The following is a 20,132-nucleotide window of genomic DNA, read 5'->3' as shown; positions in this document are numbered from 1 at the left end:
TTTCTGAACTCTTAAAACTTTATGAATATGAACTTGTTTTCTTTGCATTGGTCTGAAAGCTCTGCTTCTTTTTTGTCATTTCAGCCATTTCTCATTTTCTGCCAATAAATGCTCTAAATTACAATATTTTCATTTGGAATTGGAAGAAATTATATGTTGTCTGTAGTTTATAGAATAAAACAACAATGAAAAATCATTTTACTCAAACATAAATCTGTAAATAGCAAAATCATAGTGATCTCTTATTTATTTATATTGTATTTTATTGAGATTTTTCAGTGATAGACCAACACAGAGTAGCACATAAAATGTGAAGTGGAACAAAAGAAAGTGATACATGGTTTTAATCAACATTTTAATCAAATAAAATCGAATCTGCTTCGTGTTGTTCTGTCCCTTAAAATTTTGAATGCATTTGTTTGCCAAGTCCTGCTGGAAAATGAAATCTCCGCATCTCCATAAATGTTGGCAGCAAGTCCGTACAGTGTTAACTTTTATGGAGATGTGGATTTCATTTTCCAGCAGGACTTGGCACACTGCCCACACTGCCAAAAGTTCCAGTTGGTCTTATGATATAATATTCAAATTTTCTGAGACACTGATTTTTGGGTTTTCATTGACTGAAATAAAATTTAAAAAAAGCTTAAAATAGATCACTCTGTGTGTAATACATCTATATAATATAGGAGTTTCACATTTTGAACTGAATTACTAAAATAAAGTAACTAAAATTTGATGTGTGAAGCTTCTAGAGTGTCGTACCCAGCAGTAAGATGATGCAGGCCAGGATAGCGATCAGAGCGCCCATGCTGAGGCCGATGGGCAGGACGAAGGCCTCGACGTTGCAGGACTGGACCGTGCCGTCTCGGCTGCAGCCGCAGACCCGGATGGTCAGGGTGTTGGTGCTGCTCATGGGCGGATCTCCGTCGTCGGTCACTATGATGGGCAGGAAGTACATCTCCTGCTTCTGCCGCCGGAAGTCATTATGCATCGTTACGATACTGATGGAGTTATCTGGAAGAGCAGAAAAACAGAAATACTTTCATTTATCCATACAGTCCTTAGATTAACCACAGTTTAGTGCCTCTTTTGCTCTACTCCATGCTCTAGATGCTGGAACATTGCTGTGAGGAGGATTTGATGGCATTTACAGTAGATATACACTGAAATAAATGACGTGTAAAATTTACTTTAAAAAAGTCTCGCAACTCAAATTTAATTTCAGATAAATTTAAGTAACTTCAACTTGGTTTCAAGACTTAAATGTTACATAGAGTAAATAAGTGAACTGAACTTCAGTCAATCCTTTCTTTTAAATACATGTATTTTTTACACATGTATTTTTATTTACACATATCTGTAGATATATACCTTATATACATATATTACAAACATGAACCATAATTCATACAGTTGTGGTCAAAAGTTTACATACACTTGTAAAAAAACATAATGTTATGGCTGTCTTGAGTTTTCAATAAGTTCTACAACTCTTATTTTTCTGTGATAGAGTGATCGGAACACATACATGTTTGTCACAAAAAACAGTCATAAAATTTGGTTCTTTCATAAATTTATTATGGGTCTGCTGAAAATGTCACCAAATCTGCTGGGTCAAAAATATACATACAGCAACATTAGTATTTGGTTACATGTCCCTTGGCCATTTTCACGGCAACTAGGCGCTTTTGGTAGCCATCCACAAGCTCCTGGCAAGCTTCAGGTCGAATGTTTGACCACTCTTCTTGACAGAATTGGTGCAGTTCAGCTAAATGTGATGGTTTTCTTGCATGAACCCGTTTCTTTAGCACTGTCCACATGTTCTCAATGGGGTTTAAGTCAGGACTTTGGGAAGGCCATTCTAAAACCTTAATTCTAGCCTGGTTTAGCCATTCCTTTACCACTTTTGATGTGTGTTTTGGGTCATTGTCTTGTTGGAACACCCAACTGCGCCCAAGACCCAACCTTCGGGCTGATGGTTTTAAGTTTTCCTGCAGAATTTGGAGGTAATCCTCCTTCTTCACTATCCCATTTACTTTCTGCAAAGAACCAGTTCCACTGGCAGCAAAACATCCCCAGAGCATAATACTACCACCACCATGCTTGACAGTAGGCATGGTGTTCCTGGGATTAAAGGCCTCACCTTTTCTCCTCCAAACATATTGCTGGGTGTTGTGGCCAAACAGCTCAATTTTTGTTTCGTCTGACCAGAGAACTTTCCTCCAGAAGGTTTTATCTTTGTCCATGTGATCAGCAGCAAACTTCAGCCGAGTCTTAAGGTGCCTTTTCTGGAGCAAGGGCTTCTTTCTTGCACGGCAGCCTCTCAGTCCATGGCGATGTAAAACACGCTTGACTGTGGAGACTGACACCTGTGTTCCATCAGCTTCCAAATCCTTGCAGACCTGCTTCTTGGTGATTCTTGGTTGACTCTTGACCATCCTGACCAATCTCCTCTCGGCAGCATGTGATAGCTTGCGTTTTCTTCCTGATCGTGGCAGTGACACAACTGTTCCATGCACTTACTTTATACTTGCGTATAATTGTCTGCACAGTTGCTCTTGGGACCTGTAGCTGCTTTGAAATGGCTCCAAGTGACTTCCCTGACTTGTTCAAGTCAATAATTCGCTTTTTCAGATCCACACTGAGTTCCTTTGACTTTCCCATTGTAGCTTTTGTAGCTGAGTCTAATCACTGGGTCAAATGAGCCCTATTTAAATGGGCTCATGAGAAGTCAACAGCTGTAGTCAATCAGAATCACTTACAAGAAGTGAAGAGGCCATGACATGAAGCTAATTTGATTGACACAACTCGCTACATCACCAAAATTGACAAATTTTGTTGCTGTATGTATATTTTTGACCCAGCAGATTTGGTGACATTTTCAGCAGACCCATAATAAATTTATGAAAGAACCAAATTTTATGACTGTTTTTTGTGACAAACATGTATGTGTTCCGATCACTCTATCACAGAAAAATAAGAGTTGTAGAACTTATTGAAAACTCAAGACAGCCATAACATTATGTTTTTTTACAAGTGTATGTAAACTTTTGACCACAACTGTACATGTTTTAGGTTGAAATTCTTATCAAACAGTGATTAACATTTCTAAATGTTAATCCCTGCATTGGTAAATATATGAAGTGTCAAGTAAACATTTGTTAAGATTCAAATTTTGCTCACAGCAATTAATACTTAGTCAATTGTATATTAATAAAGATTATCATAAGGTATTTCCAACAAAATATAATAAACTAACTATGAATAACAATACAAAATTCTAACATAACATAAACTGTGAACACAAACATATTGAATTATTATAGAATAAAATACAGTAGAAGCCATTGAACATTGCATATGTTACAAGTATTTTTTTAAACCATATAAAAAAAAATAATAATATAATATTATATAATATAAAACACAGATATATAGCAGTAGTATGCTGAAAGTAATAGCAGCTATACAGGATTGGTGGTACAAATTAGTAGTAATGTTCTGAAACCTTCTTATGAAGAAAAACATATTGTATTATTTATTGTTTACAATTATATTGCGTTTTACCAACAGACATGCTCCAAAATGACTTTTGTAAAAAAAGAAAAAATAATAAATAAAAAAAAAAACATTTTTTACATTGAGTTTTGTAAAAAATAAGTTTTTGAAAGAAGTCTGGAAGATTTTTGTGTGTGTTTGTGAATTAATTCCTGCAAGACTGATAATATTTTTTATAAATACATGCACATATGCTCGGGTTTGAAGCGCTCCAGCTCAGTCCTTCTGGAAATGTCAGGAGGTGGAGAGAAAAGAGTGGACTGGAAAAGTGCTGTCCTTCAGCGATGGCTCTTCTGAAAATCTTCGTCTGTCATTATCTAGTCCTTCATCTGCTATTTCCTTGCTGTGTTTTGTTTTAATATTCTCTAAACTCTCTGAAGATTCTCTTCCTCAGCAGCAGCAGAAATGTATTTCTACTCGTCTCCAGTGCTCATCGTTTCCTCCGTCTTGGGCGTGGAAGGCTGAAGACACATTCAGGGAAAAAGAGAGTCCTGAAGAGGAAAGTCGTCACTGGTGTACTAAGTAACAGATGTTGAACAGGTAGACCAAGGAAAACCACAGCAGTTAATGACAGAAACATTGTGAGCTCTGTAAAAAAAGACCCTAAAACAATTTCAGCAACAACCCTCAGAGGGCAGAAGTGAAGGGTTTTTATTCTTATTTTTTATTCTCTAAACTTTTTGAAGATTCTCCTCCTCAGCAGCAGCAGAAATGTGTTTCTAATCGTCTCCAGCGCTTGGCGTTTCCTCTGTATGAGATGTGCAGAAAAAGCGAATGGGAACAACTGTTTGGAATATCCTGAAGAAGAAAGTCATCACTGGTGTACTAAGCAACAGATAGCGAACCAAAAGACCAAGGAAAAACTGAGCAGTTGTTATCTATGTAAAAAAGACCCTAAAACAACTGTTAGTAATGTCAGCAACAACCTCCAGAGGACAGGAGTGAAGGGTTTTTTATTATTATCTAACATTTCTAAAGAGAGAACTGGAACAACTGTTTGGAAACTCACAGCAGTTGATGACAGAAACATTGTAAATTCTGTAAAGAAAGACCCTAAAACAACTGATACTGACATCAGCAACAACCTCCAGAGGGCAGGAGTGAAGTTTTTCTTTCTCATCGGCATCAGAAATGTGTTTCTAATCGTCTCCAGTGCATTGCATTTCGTCTGTCTCTGGGGCTTGCAAGGCAGAATTGCAGGGAAGGAGAGAGAACTGAAACTGAAACTGTTTGGAATGTCCTGAAGAAGAAAGTCATCACTGGTGTACTAAATACTAAGTAACAGATGTTGAACAGGTAGATAAAGGAAAACCACAGCAGTTGATGACAGAAACTTGTAAATTCTGTAAAGATAGACCCTAAAACAACTGATAGTGACATCAGCAACAACCCCTTCAGGGCAGGAATGAAGGTTTTTTTTCTTTTTGTTTTTTTTTTCTTTATATTTTTTGAAGATTCTCCTCCTCAGCAGCAGCAGAAATGTGTTTGTAATCGTCTCCAGCGCGAGGCAGGAGACACATTGCGGGGAAAGATAGAGAAGGGGTTGAGGAGAATGCTGTGAGGCGGAGTAAACACTGAGATAATGCAGCGATGAGTAGAATAAATGAGTTATGGAAATGACTTTTTCATCATGAAAGGCTGTCTGAGAAGCGGCGAGGTTTATTTCACTGCTTTATGAAGGTGAACGCCGTCACCTTTGCGCCGCTAATGAAAGCGAGGGGCCGGACGGGTTCTTTTCCGCGGCACCTATTCGCTAAAACGAACGTGATGGAGATTTAATTTAAGTTAATAAACATGCTAATGAAAAAAATATATAAACACAACTTTATTTTTTTTTCTGTCTCCCAAAGATCACAAAGCAATTATTTGCGAATGCAGCGAGAGCCGCTTTATCATTCTAATTACACCAACACTGCTTTCCCTCCAATGTGTGCAATAAACCAGTGCAGGGAGAAAATTGTCCATCACACTAATTTGTCTTAGTTTATCAGAAGATTCTGACAGAAATTCTGCCACCTTCAAACTCCGGCTGCACAGCCTGGGAATATTCAACTTAATGAGAGATATTACCAAACTATACAATACAGAGAATGTTCATTTATTATTATTTCTTATTGTTTCTGGGGGTGGGAGTTTGGGAGGGTTTTATCATAATTTTGTTTATTTATCAAAATAATTTATGTATTTATTGTGGCTCAGTTATTAAAGATTAAAATTTTAACCCATAGCATCCCAACTAGGGCTGCACAATAAGTATCATTTCAGCACTGTTATAACATGCATGTGTGCATGCAAAATAGTCACATTTTTGGATACAGAGAGTGCAATATTTCATATTATGGCATGTTGGATCACTGAACTCTTGCACTTTTAGTATTTTTGTGATTACCTTATGAAACGTTTTTTTTTTTTTTTTCTGGCATTTTTTTTATTTATCTTTAGTTTTACCTTTTATTTTATTTTATATTTGTCATTTTACTTTCTTTATATTGTTGGTGTTGTTTTAGTTGCTCTATTTTTTGTGTGTGTTTATCACTGACTATTTTAATAATGTATCTCTTTGTTTTATTGCTTTACATTTTTTAACTGTCTCTCTTTTATTCCGAATTAATGTATTTCTTCCTAATTAAATCTAAGTGTTTGCTTGTTTTTGTAATGCTTTTACCGTTTATTTTTTATTGTTTTGTTTATAAACTTAGTTAAATACTTTATTGATTTTTTAAGTTATTTTTCAGTCCCTTTAAGAGAAAATGTCATCTAAGCAAGAGGTGCTACTTTTAAACACAATCTAGTTTGTTTAACATTTTTTATTCCTTGTTTTATTTTTTGAGTTTTACCTTTTTATTTAATTTTATTTTGTCCTTTCATTTATTCTATTATTTATGTTTTACCTTTCATTTTATTTCATTTTTATCATTTCTTTATACTTTCTTTGTACTGTACTCTTGGTGTTATTTTAGCTAGCTATTTGTGTTTGTTATCATTTATTCTAATAATTTATCTCTTTATTTTATTGCTTTACATTTTAGTCTGTCCACTTGTCCTTTTATTCTGAATTATTTGACTTCTTCCTAATATTTTCTTCTTATATTGTTTGTTAGTTTGGTTTTTTTCCAATACTTTTCTGTTTATTATATATAATCATACTTATTTATCTCTTCATATTATTGCTTTACCTAAATATGTATATGTAAATACTTGTATACTTATATATTTATAATATTATATTATTGCTTTAAATCTTATATTGTTTGTTAGTTCGTTTTTTCCAATGTTTTTATTATTTATTTTTTATTAATTTCTTTTTGAAGTTCCTTGTTTCAGCTCACCTAATTAACAAATTCAGTACTTTAAGTTGTAAATGCTCAGTTGCATTGAAAATGGGGGTTACCCTCAATTTATTAACAAGTGAAAATAAAGATTGATTGGTTGATTTTTGGTTTCTTCATAGTTTGTATTTAAATAAAAAAGTAAAATAATGATTTAATGATTTGGTGTGTCTAAACCGCGAGCGTTGGGTTTGAGGACAGGATGAAGACACGCCTCCAATCATCACAGCCTGTTGTCTCAGTTTCACTTCCTGTCCAGAACCCCTGTCGCCATCGCCGTCAGTGTTATCATCCCAAACAAAACAACAAAACATCCCAGGCTGCTCCGGGGGGGGGGGATTTACCCTCGCCTGCTGAGAGCAGGTGGGAATCATCATCATCACCATCATCATCCTCCTCTTCCTCCTCATCCTCCAGACGCTCTACACGCCTCTGTAGATCCTCAGCACGGCTGCAGGGAGTTACTTAAAAGAATCTTCAGGATGGAAAATTATGCAGTTGACGTTACTAACCAGCCAAGGAGACTTGGAAACTGCGCAGCCGGAAAACAGGAGGGATGCTGGGAAGACTGAAAGGAGAGTAAAATCTCATTTATACATAGGATCTAAACATGTGTGCTCTGATTTTATACATCGTACTCTACCAATGTACGCACTTTGTTTAGTACAGTATCCCATTGGTTGTTTAACTTAAAACATGCTTCTATTTAAAACTACAGTAAAATTACAGTCATATATTGACTGCACTCCTCCATGTGGAATTCTCTCAGCTGTGTGATGTTTGGAAGGTTTCTTGCTGCACAGCATGTTTCAAATCCCCCACGGCATTTCAGTTAGATAACGATCAGGGCTCTGACTGGGTTATTCTAGAACTCACTATCTTTTTTTCTGGATTTTCTGGAACGTTTTAGGTCATTTTGCATGGTTCACCTATGCGTCAGGTTTATTGTTGTTTGTACAAATGGTCTCAAAATTTCCTCAAGATCTCATGATCCCTCTGATCATCTGCAGTTGATTTGCTTTTTTTTTCTCATTTTAGACATTTTAAGTAACTCTAATTGTTCTAATTTTTCCATCACATGAAATGTAAATTTCTGTTATTTTTTGTTTTGTTTTAATTTTAGAACTTTTAAAGTGACTTCTCCTGCTGCAAAGCATGTTTAAAATCCTCTACAGCATCACATCATTCTACAGCTCACCCTTTTTCTGTCTCTTTGAGACCTTTCCTGCTGGATTTACTGAAGTTTTTTGGGTCATTGTCATGTTGCATGGTTCATCTGTGCTTCAGCTTTATTGTTCATAAGACAGATGGTCTCAGAACGTCCTTAAGCACCCTCTGATCATCTACAGTTGATATGCTGTACCTATTTCTAATTTTAGACATTTTAAGTAGGAGTAAATGTGGAGGTGCTCTAACATTTTCATCACAAGAAATGTACATGTCTGTTGCATTTACTTTTATATAAATAAAAATTGTCTGTATTTTATAGAATAAATCAACAATGTTCATTTTACTTAAATATATACCTATAAATAGCAAAATCAGATAAACTGATTCAAAAACTGAAGTAGATATATAAATATATTCCAAGGGCTTCAACCTTTTACTAAGCTCCTGTTTAATTTGACCATCAAATGCAACCTTGTTCTTCATTTTAATGTGAATCCTTTTTTAATATTGTATAGAATATTATAGAATTCCATGTTGAATGGACCAATAGAAATGCTTAAAAGCGATTTGGAATAAAGACTTTTTACATTGACTTTTACTGCAGGTTAAGAAGGGTTTTTCTTCTTCTATAAAATTGATATTTTGGAGATATGACAGTGACGGTATGTGCTGTATCTGAACTTTAACCAGCGCTGACACACGACATCACTGTCTTCAGTAAGGAAAATGCACTTTGGCATGATATAGACCCTTTACACACACACACACACACACACACACACACAGTCAAGGACTCCAGAGTAGCAGAGTAAAAGAGTAAAGCTGGCAGAGAGCAGTGGATGCCTCGGGCTGTCCATCAAAAGCTGCTGACCTCACTGAGCTCTGGGATAAAACGGCCATCTTTAGCTTCACTGCGAACAAACTGACTCTCTCTCTCTCTCTCTCTCTCTTTTAGTCTCTCTCTTTTTCTCTCTTCCTCTCTCTCATTCTCTCTCTACCTATCTTTATGTCTCACTCTCTCATGGTGTTTTCACACTTCAAAATTATAGCATTGCTACATCCTGTCATCATCACCTAGCAACACACAGGAGTGTGTTGTCAATTTGTCATTGTACCTTTTCAGGTGCTGTGCTGAATTTTACCTCCCTGCCAAAATCTGTTACACAGCAGAATGAGCTTAACAGATTCCCATCGGAGTCCTTTTATTTCTGTTTATAAATAATGATTAATCTACATTTAGATTCACCAAGGAATCACCAAGGAAAGTCAAATTTTGGCACAACACCACTTCTTTTTCCTCTTATATTGTTTGCTGGGTAATTGTGACACGGCTCACCTTCTCAGACTCATTGGTCTGAGAGTGCAAACTATTAAAAAAAGTGTATTCACACTGCAAATGAATTGCACAATGTTTCAGTTGATCCAGATTGAGAACAGCTCTTTGTTTTGACCAAACTGAAAAGTCTGCAAGTCCAGACCAAAGATTGATTTGGTTCTTTGTAGCTATGAATACAATAACCACATTAGGTAACCAAACCAAACCCAAATAAAATCAAAGCTCAACACATCCTATCCTAACCCAACCCACCTCAACCAAAACCAAACCATGCCAATCTAAGAACAACAAAGACAAACCAAGCCAAAACCAAACCAGACCAAACTAAAAACAACAGACAAACCAATAAAAAAAAACAAACCAGACTAAACTATAGCAAACCATGCCAATCCAAACACAATTTAAATACAACCCAACAAAATACAACCCAATACAACATAACCAAACAAAACCAAATCTAATAACAACAAAGTAAAAATCAAGCCAAAGACAAACTACTGTAGACTAAACTGAGAAAACCATGCCAATCCAAACACAAGTCAAACACAACCCATCACAACACAACAAAACCAACCAACCAAAACCAAACTAAACCAAACCAAACAAAAACAAGCCAATCAAGACCAAACCAACTCAACCCAGACAAACCTAAACTAAAACCAATCCGACCAAAACCAAACCAAAACCAAACCAAACCAAACCAAACCAACACCAACACCAACACCAAAACAAAAAAAAAAAACAATTCAAAACCAAACCCAGAAGAAATTGTTAGTTAATAAATTTGAACCAAAATAAATTACAATTTATGTATGAATACACCATTAGTGTATATATATTTATATGTCTGTATCTCTGACTTTTTAGCCTCCCTCTCTCTCTCTCTCTCTCTCTCTCTCTCTCTGTCTCGGTGTCTCTCTCTCAGTGGAGAATCTAACAGGTCGTTATCAGTGATGCTCCGTCTGTTTCCAGTCTCTCTGCTTTATCTGGGGCAAAATCAGGAGCTATTCACAGCCTCACAGGAAGAGATTTACCAGTGTGTGTGTGTGTATGTGTGTGTGTGTGTGTGTGTGTGTGTGTGTGCATGTGTGTGTGTGTGCGCATGTGTGTGTTTGTGTGTTTTCTCCTGTGACAGCAATTAGTTCCTACTGTCCTCTTTTCTCCACAATAATAACTGCAGCATAGACTGTGTAATTATTGGAGCAAGTTGTAATTACAGTTTTATGTCGTATCTAATCATTACTTTTGGCCTCACCTCAAACCAAACCACATCGTTTTGCTCACAGAGCAAAAAATAGCCCTGCTTTCAAGCAAACTATATGGACTGGACAACTGGACAAAAGCATTGGGACACACGTTTAATTCTGAGGTAAGGAAGGTATGGTGGTAGAGGGGTAAATATGCTTATAAAACAATATCTGAGAATTTTATACCCAAACCAAAGTTACATAATGAAAAAAAAATGCTTATGGAATATAATCAAGAGGAAGATGGATGATCACAAGCCAACAAACCACCAAACTGAACTGCTTGACTTTTTGCACCAGGAGTGTAAAGGTATAACGTTATCCAAAAGCTGTGTGTGAGACTGGTGGAGGAGAACATGATGCCAAGATGCATGAAGAAAACTGTGATTAAAAACCAGGGTTATTGCACCAAATATTGATTTCTGAACTCTTAAAACTCTTAAAACTTTATGAATATGAACTTGTTTTCTTTGCATTATTTGAGGTCTGAAAGCTCTGCATATTTTTTGTGATTTCAGCCATTTTTTATTTTCTGCAAATAAATGCTCTAAATGACAAAATTTTTATTTGGAATTTGGGAGAAATGTTGTCTGTGGTTTATAGAATTAAACAGTATTGTTAATTTCACTCAAACATAAACCTATAAATAGCAAAATCAGAGATTCAGAAACTGAAGTTGTCTATACAGGTTTAAATACATCTCAAGGACCAGATGTAGAAACTGGGGTTACCACACCATCCACCATTGAAAATACCATTGTGCTTGTGGTTGGAGCACAAGCAAAACTAGGTGCCTCATTTGAATTTGGAAACTGGATGTTAATGCCAGGTGTGAACAGGAACATACTCCCTATTTGTACGTAAAAATACCTCTTGTAATGCTCAATAAATGCATTATTCTGTACATTACATGCAAAAACTATTCAGAAAATGTCCCATCCAAGAAAGCTTTGGTTTTAGTATAGAGTAGATTTGATGCAAAACAAATATTTCCCATTGTTACCAATATATTTATGGTGTTTATTGTATTTAACAGCCTTTTTAAAATAGAAAATCCCTATTCAAGACTATCAACCACCAGAAGAAGACAACAGTAATCAACAGCTGCCAAGCCTATGCCTGACTCTCTGTAATCAGCACACGAGCACAAAAGTGTGAGGTATCAGACCCAACACTCACAATCTAACCTGAAAATTACCTCCACGTTTTCTCTGCTTTTTCCTCGCTTCCTCATATCTTCTACCATCACACCTGCCTCGTTTACAGAAACCTCGCTTTAATTAAAAACCATCCAGGCTCCTGACGTCCCGTCGCCTCCTGATGTCCTGTCTCCCAGCTCTACCTCCACCACAGACAGATGGGACCAGATGAGGATTCTTCACCCTGAGCTCTGGGAAAGCATGACAGCGCCTCAGGGTTTAGGCAAGGGGTCGAGGCAGCTAGGAGTAGGTAAGTATGAGTGGGGTTTGATTGGGGTAGGTTGAGTAGTAGTGTGGTTTAACTGGGGTAGATTGATTAGGAGTGGGGTTTGATTGGAAGAGGTTGAGTAAGAGTGGGGTTTGATTGGGCTATGAGTGAGGTTTTATTGGTGTAGGTTGAGTAGGAGTTGGGGTTAATGGGGTACGTTGAGAAGTGGAGTTTGATTGGGGTAGTTGGAGTAAGAGTGGGAAAATAGGAGTCGGTTTTGATTGGGATAGTTGGGGTATAAGTGAGAATTATTGGTGTAGGTTGAGTAGGATTTGGGTTTAATGGGGTAGGTTGAGTAGGAGTCGGTTTTGATTGGGGTAGTTGGGGTACAAGTGAGAATTTATTGGAGTAGGTTGAGTAGAATTTACGTTTAATGGGGTAGGTTAAGTAGGAGTCAGTTTTGATTGGGGTAGTTGGGTATGAGTGAGAATTTATTGGTGTAGGTTGAGTAGGATTTGGGTTTAATGGGGTAGGTTCAGTTGGACTTGGGTTTGACTTGGGTAGGTTGAGTAGGAGTAGGGTTTGATTAGGGTAAGTTGAGAAGAACTGGAGTTTGATTGGGGTAGGTTGAGTAGGAGTGGGGTTTGATTGGGGTAGTTGGGGTACGAGTGAGAATTTATTGGAGTAGGTTGAGTAGAATTTACGTTTAATGGGGTAGGTTAAGTAGGAGTCAGTTTTGATTGGGGTAGTTGGGTATGAGTGAGAATTTATTGGTGTAGGTTGAGTAGGATTTGGGTTTAATGGGGTAGGTTCAGTTGGACTTGGGTTTGACTTGGGTAGGTTGAGTAGGAGTAGGGTTTGATTAGGGTAAGTTGAGAAGAACTGGAGTTTGATTGGGGTAGGTTGAGTAGGAGTGGGGTTTGATTGGGGTAGTTGGGGTACGAGTGAGAATTTATTGGAGTAGGTTGAGTAGAATTTACGTTTAATGGGGTAGGTTAAGTAGGAGTCAGTTTTGATTGGGGTAGTTGGGTATGAGTGAGAATTTATTGGTGTAGGTTGAGTAGGATTTGGGTTTAATGGGGTAGGTTCAGTTGGACTTGGGTTTGACTTGGGTAGGTTGAGTAGGAGTAGGGTTTGATTAGGGTAAGTTGAGAAGAACTGGAGTTTGATTGGGGTAGGTTGAGTAGGAGTGGGGTTTGATTGGGGTAGTTGGGGTATGGGTGACAATTCATTGGTGTGTGTTCAGTAGGATTCGGGTTTATTGGGGTAGGTTGAGTAGGAGTGGGGTTTTATTGGGGTAGGTTGAGTAGGAGTGGGTTTTATTGGGGTAGGTTGAGTAGGAGTGGGTTTTGATTGGGGTAGGATTATGGAGTATGGGTTGGGTTTGATGGGGAAGGTGAAATTGGAGTATGGTTTGATAGGGGTAAAGACTGTGCATTGAACGGATGGAGTTTATTTAGACTAAGGGTTGATAAGGGTTTTGTGGGATAGAAGTGGATAGAGATTGGGTTTAGGATTCTACCTCCACCACAGACAGATGGGACCAGATGAGGATTCTTCACCCTGAGCTCTGGGAAAACATGACACCGCCTCAGGGTTTGGGCTGGGGAGGCAGCGCTGTGTAAAAATCTGACCCATCCAGCTCACTAAACCCACCGCAGTGTTTAGCAAACAAATTCAGAGCCATCTGTCCCTCCGTCACCGCCCTGAGGAAGTCACCCTACATTGAGCTGAACTGCTAAAGCCTCACCAGGACGGGTCCGGATCCCGTTCATTTACTTTCTTTCAAAATGCACTGGGGAGTAAAGAAATAGCTGACGTTCGGGCATTTGCGCATCTGCTAACTTGTGGGAACACTAATTCCACCATGCTTTTCCTTCCAACACACTGACACGCCTCCGGAACCCTGTCCTACATCAACACTACATCTTTCTCAACACCCTCAGTTCCATTTAGGCTGGTTTTAAAATGTGACAGTACCAACTATAATATAGCCAAAACTATTTAACCGTTTGAACAAACAACTTTAACCCTTTGAACTCTAGGCTGTTTTGCTGTGTTTTTTCTCTGTTTTTGTTTTCAGTTCCTCTTTCAGGTCTTATAACACAGTAATTATATCAGACAGACACATGCCCTGATCTATCTATCTATAGATAGATAGATAGATAGATAGATAGATAGATAGATAGATAGATAGATAGATAGATAGATAGATAGATAGATAGATGAATGTAGCAAAGTTTCCTGTTGAATGGACCAATAGAAATGATCCAATATTTGGTAAAATAAACTGTTTTTACATTGACTTTTATTGAAAAAATAAAGAATGTTTTATCTCTCTCCTGTAAAGTTTATAGATAGATAGATAGATAGATAGATAGATAGATAGATAGATGTAGCAAAGTTTCCTGTTGAATGGACCAATAGAAATGATCCAATATTATGTAAAATAAACAGTTTTTACGTTGACTTTCATTGGAAATCAAGAAGGTTTTATCTCTCTCCTGTAAAGTTTAGAGAGAGACAGACAGACAGACAAACAGATAGACAGACAGATAGATAGATCAAAAAAAAGGCTTTTACCATAGTGTCAAATGTGCCATTTCCATCCTGCCAAATGAATAGGACCCCATAAGCAAAGGGGTATGGGGTCCCTTTACACTTTTCTGATGGGATGAAGTTCTATTCAATCATTTTATCCAATACCTTTGGAGTAAGTTAGATAGATAAAATTTAACTAATCATCCAACGTCATGACCTGTCCTCACTGATTCTCTACTGAGGCTAAATGCAATAAGACTTCTCACACAGTAATGTTCCAACATGTAGTGTAAAACCTTTTTCTAGAAATATAAAGGACGATACTGCTGCAGTGTCCTTTGTTCTTACCCAGGTTGTTTTTGATGGAGAAATTGGCGTTAGTGGGCGTGGCCAGCCTGTAGTGAAAGGTGTGTCCGTGGGCAGGGTTGTCTCTGTCCACAGCGCTGATGGTCTCGATCACCTGTGGGGTTCAGAGAGGCAGAGAGATGAAGCCGGTGGACACCGGAGACCCAAACTCATCTATTACTTCGCTTTTTCGCCATCATGAAGAGCGCCCGGCGTGACAGCGGCCCACATAGGATGAAAAATCTGTCCCATTCACTCCTGAAATTAGAGACCTTTATCCATGGGGTGCTGTCTTTCACACCGCACTCCTCTGCTGCAGCTCCATCTATATATCTGCCAGCCCAGTTCAGGACAAGCTGTTTTTCTTCATGATCGACGGCTTGTTCAAAAGTAGGACCCTGCCACCGCGCTCATTCGTTTCCTCTCACGGACATGGAGAAAGAACGAGGGGGGCGAGAAAGTGAGAGACCGCCAGAGACCGAAAGAGAGAGAGAGAGAAAGAGAGAGAGAGCAACGGGTACAAAAAGAAATTCAATACTATATTCTCACAAAGGTGGCTCAGACCATCAGAGCCATACTGTAGAGGACAGGCACTGGATTCTACACTACTGTGTAAACGTTTCAGGCCCCTATCACAGATTTTATAAGACATCTCTCTCAGAAATAAGAGTTTTGTAGCCAGTTGTACCAGCTGAACCTGCGTTTTACCGTAGCATAGTTTAAAAGTCTACAGCTCCTATATTGAAGTATATGCTGTACTGCTATGTATAATGGATTGTACCAACACTGTGAAAAAAATAAGTAATTATAGTTAATTATAGGGGCACCAGAAAATACCCCTTAAATGTAACACGTCTTGTGTTTGGGATACCACTAAATGCCTGTAAAAATATATACTTCACTGGTGACAAAGGTTGGCAGTATATGTCAGTGCAACTGCACTTTTCTGGTAGCAGGAGGAGCCAGAAAATATCAGTTAAATATAATGTTACATTTCTAAGATTTCTTTCTTTATTTTCATGACTATTTCCATTGTAGATTCTCACTGAAAGCATCAAAACTATGAATGAACACATGTTGAGTTTTATGTACTTAACACAAAATGAGCTGAACCTCCACAGTCACCAGACCTGAACCCAATCCAGATTTGAGGTTTGGGGTGAGCTGGAGCTTCACAGAGTGAAGAAGGTAAAGGAGCAACAAGTGCTAATAAACACCTCTGGGAACTCCTTCCTTCAAGACTGTTGGAAAAACATTTCAGGTGACCGCCTCTTGAAGCTTATTGAGAGAAGGATGTCAAGAGTGTAGAAAGCAGTAATCAGAGCAAAGGGTGGCTATTTTGAAGAAACTAGAATATAAAAAAAAAAAAAAAAAACTTTTTTTGGTTAAGTACATAAAACTCCACATGTGTTCATTGAAAATATGAAAACGCATTGGAAAAGAGAAGGTGTGTCCAAACTTTTGGCCTGTACTGTACATAGTTTACTGTTGTCAGGAAGAGCCAAAAAATTTATTGGAAACTCGTAAATTTCTGCTGGCCGGTGGTACCAGAATATATACCGTCAAAATAAATTACCATCTGGTGGTAGGGGGTGCTTGAAAATGATAACTTTCCATTTTGCACTTGCATAACGTGCATAAAAAGTACTGTTTTTTGCATTTGTGCATTTTAGTCTTCTGGTGCTGATTGAGTGTATTTATTATCAACACTTTTGCACTTTTTTTAATCTCGCATTTGTTATAATCTGTATTAGACAGTGATCCACATCCTGTTTTTGACATCCACAATTACAAAAAAAAAAAAAAAAAATGGAACGCTAAGTGATCCCAGCGGAATCCCGGTCAGAGAGGAGAATTGGCCTTGTTCTTTCTGGTTGGGTACTGTAGATGGCACTCTTTTTTTTCTCGCATCACTCATAGGGTGATGTGGATCAGCACAAGGCTGCATCTGTGAGCTGATGTATCAGAACTGAGTTGCAGCACTTTCCTTCGAGTGTTATCGCCATGTGATGCTACTCGCCAATGTTCAAAAAGAAGCGGAGTCTGACTTGACGTGTCGGAGGAGGCGTGTGCTAGTCTTCACCCTCCTTGTGTTGATAAGGGATATACAGCAGAGTAACAGCTCAATGGGTGGGACAAATGGGAAAACTAAAAAATTGATAACTGATGTATTTTATACATACTGGATTTTGTTTTATACAAAAACCCTGTGACACATTTTGACAAACAGGCTATTTACTTAATTTCATTGTGATTTCCAGAGACAAACAGTAAATGAATAGGTTTGTATTTTATATTAACAATAGTTTGTAACAGGCAGTGACTAATGAATAAGTCTCAGGTGTCATCTTACCTGTCCAGGTCTGCCATTCTCACACAGGAACAGCTCTTCATTGGTTGGAAATTCAGGTGCGTTGTCGTTAATGTCCAGAACCCTGATGGCCACGATAGCTCTGGAAACCTGGCTGTGGTTCCCTGATGAAACACAAACACACAGAACAGAACCGGTGAGTTCCGGACAGATCCAGAACTGGGCTACTGCAGATCTCAGGTAAATACTGTGACCCAGTTATTCTCTTTTCCTTTCAATGTCTCTCCTTCTCTCTCTCTCGCCCTCTCTCTCTTTCTCTTTCATTCTGGTCCCCTGGGCTGATGGAGAGACAGATGAGACAAGGCATCAATCCGAGAGCCAGGCCTGATCACGTATGCAAAGCAGAACAGCGGTGTGGGAAAAAAAAAAATCTATCATAATCGGCATGCTTTTAAAATCCGCTGTACACACACACACACACACACACACACACACAGATTCAGAGACACACACACACACATGCTCAGGAATGTTTTATACATAAGGTTAAAAAAAGATGAATATTTATGAAATGGTGGCAGCTAAAGACTAAGACGAAAATAAAAGGCGCTTTAATTAGATTAGCTTTTTTATTGGAATTATTCATCCTCGCTAATTTACAGTCCCTTTTGAGGACCCTGTAAATGATTGTATTTAATCAGCGTCACAGCCGCTGACTTTTATAGAAATTATCCCTTCATTTGGCCTTCGCAGCAGCAACGCGGCACCTCCTCTGCGCCTACAGACGCTATTAAAACGCCGCTCCTTTGACCCGAGGTAATAACGAGGGGACGCACCTACACCACCCGTCCGGCTCCATCACAAAGGCTGTCTAAATGGAATAACTGCAGATCAAGGCATGCGACTATAAAGGTGAAGTCATTGCGCTGATTTAGCTCTGAATATCAGTAAATTAGAGGAATTCAGTGTAAAAAAACTTGCTATGCATGAAAGGCCAGGACTATCCACCTTATTTTCCAATGTCTAACTCATTAAAGCAAGTCAGTACATAGTCAGTCAGTTTAATGCTGCAAGATGTTTACTCTACTACTGGAGGTTATTGAAAGTACAGGGGTTGGACTGTGAAACTGAAACACCTGTCGTAATTTTAGTGTGGGAGGTTTCATGGCTAAATTGGAGCAGCCTGGTGGCCAATCTTCATTAATTGCACATTGCATCAGTAAGAGCATGAAGAGTAAAAAGGTTCAATTAGCAGGGTAAGAGCACAGTTTTGCTCAAAATATTGCAATGCACACAACATTAAGGGTGACATACCAGAGTTCAAAAGAGGACAAATTGTTGGTGCACGTCTTGCTGGAGCATCTGTGAACAAGACAGCAAGTCTTTGTGATGCATCAAGAGCCACGGTATCCAGGGTAATGTCAGCATACCACCAAGAAGGACCAACCACATCCAACAGGATTAACTGTGGACGCTGTAAGAGGAAGCTGTCTGAAAGGGATGTTCGGGTGCTAACCCGGATTGTATCCAAAAAACATAAAACCACGGCTGATCAAATCACGGGAGAATTCAATGTGCACCACAACTCTCCTGTTTCCACCAGAACTGTCCGTCACCACAATAAATTATTGTGGTCTAAAACCAGGTGTTTCAGTTTCATTGTCCAACAATATTAGAGTGAAACGATTACTAAAGTTTATTGGGTAAAATTTGCCACCGCTGCAGTGCAGACATCCCCACCTCCCCTACAATACACACGATTCTCCAATCATGCACTTTTTGGCTTGAGGTAGAAGAAGAAAAAAATAAGAAATCACTTAAAAATGGTGAGTTTATTTGATTTTAACTAAATTAAAAAAACTCTGGAATATAATCAAGAGGAAGATGGATGATCACAAGCCATCAAACTAAGCTGAACTGCTTGCTGAAATTTTGCACCAGGAGTAAAGCAGCATAAAGTTATCCAAAAGCAGTGTGTAGGACTGGTGGAGGAGAACATGATGCCAAGATGCATAAAAACTGAAAACTGTGATTTAAAAAAAAAAGGGTTATTCCACCAAATATTGATTTCTGAACTCTTAAAACTTTAAATAAATATGAATTTGTTTTCTTTGCATTATTTGAGGTCTGAAAGCTCTACATCTTTTTTGTTATTTCAGCCATTTCTTCTTTTATTTTTCTGCAAATAAATGCTTTAAATGACAATATTTTTATTTGAAATTTCGAATAAATGTTGTCTGTAGTTTATAGAATAAAACAACAATGTTCATTTTACTCAAACATAAACCTATAAATAGCAAAATCAGAGAAACTGGTAAAGAATCTGAAGAGGTCTCTTATTATATATATATATATATATATATATATATATATATATATATATATATATATATATATATATATATATATATATATATATATTTCCAGATCTGTATACACTGTAGTATAATATAATATAGTATAGAGGTTTCTCAAACATTTTTTTTTCTTCCCCAAAGGACAGCAGCTCTGTGTACTTAGTGTACTTAGTGTGCTCATTGTTTTCCCTGCTGTAATACAGATGACTGAATGTAAGTAGTGCACTGTAATGCAGTAGTGCAGTGCTCTAGTCCTCCATGACTGCAGTGAGTAGTTTCTTCTTTCTGCATAGATGATTTGTACTGTTTATGCAGCATAAGAAACTTTTATACAATATACAGTACATGCCAAAAGTTTGGACACACCTTCTTCTCTTTTTAAATGTGTTTTCTTTATTTTTTTTTATGACTATTTACATTGTAGATTCTCACTGAAGCTTTTTGTACCAAAAATGAGCTGTCCTCCACAGTCACCTGACCTGAACCCAATCCAGATGGATAGTTAGGGGTGAGCTGGAGCACAGAGTGAAG

At 37.8% G+C, this 20,132-nt stretch overlaps 1 protein-coding gene across 1 annotated transcript in view; it reads right to left on the bottom strand.

Moving 5' to 3' along the window:
- Positions 1 to 20,132, bottom strand: part of cdh8 (cadherin 8) — a 229,058-nt gene that overhangs the window by 3,005 nt on the left and 205,921 nt on the right. The window contains exons 9-11 of the mRNA XM_049471151.1: positions 17,287 to 17,408; positions 14,937 to 15,048; positions 763 to 1,014 (exon numbers count right to left, since the gene is read on the bottom strand). Coding sequence (XP_049327108.1) covers positions 763 to 1,014; positions 14,937 to 15,048; positions 17,287 to 17,408 — 486 coding nt within the window. The remainder of the gene's footprint in view (positions 1 to 762; positions 1,015 to 14,936; positions 15,049 to 17,286; positions 17,409 to 20,132) is intronic.

Source organism: Astyanax mexicanus, chromosome 23 (genome assembly GCF_023375975.1).
Source record: "Astyanax mexicanus isolate ESR-SI-001 chromosome 23, AstMex3_surface, whole genome shotgun sequence".
NCBI classification, from domain to species: Eukaryota; Metazoa; Chordata; class Actinopteri; order Characiformes; family Acestrorhamphidae; genus Astyanax; species Astyanax mexicanus.
Note: the sequence above shows the minus strand (reverse complement) of the source record. Positions and strands in the feature narration are given on the sequence as shown.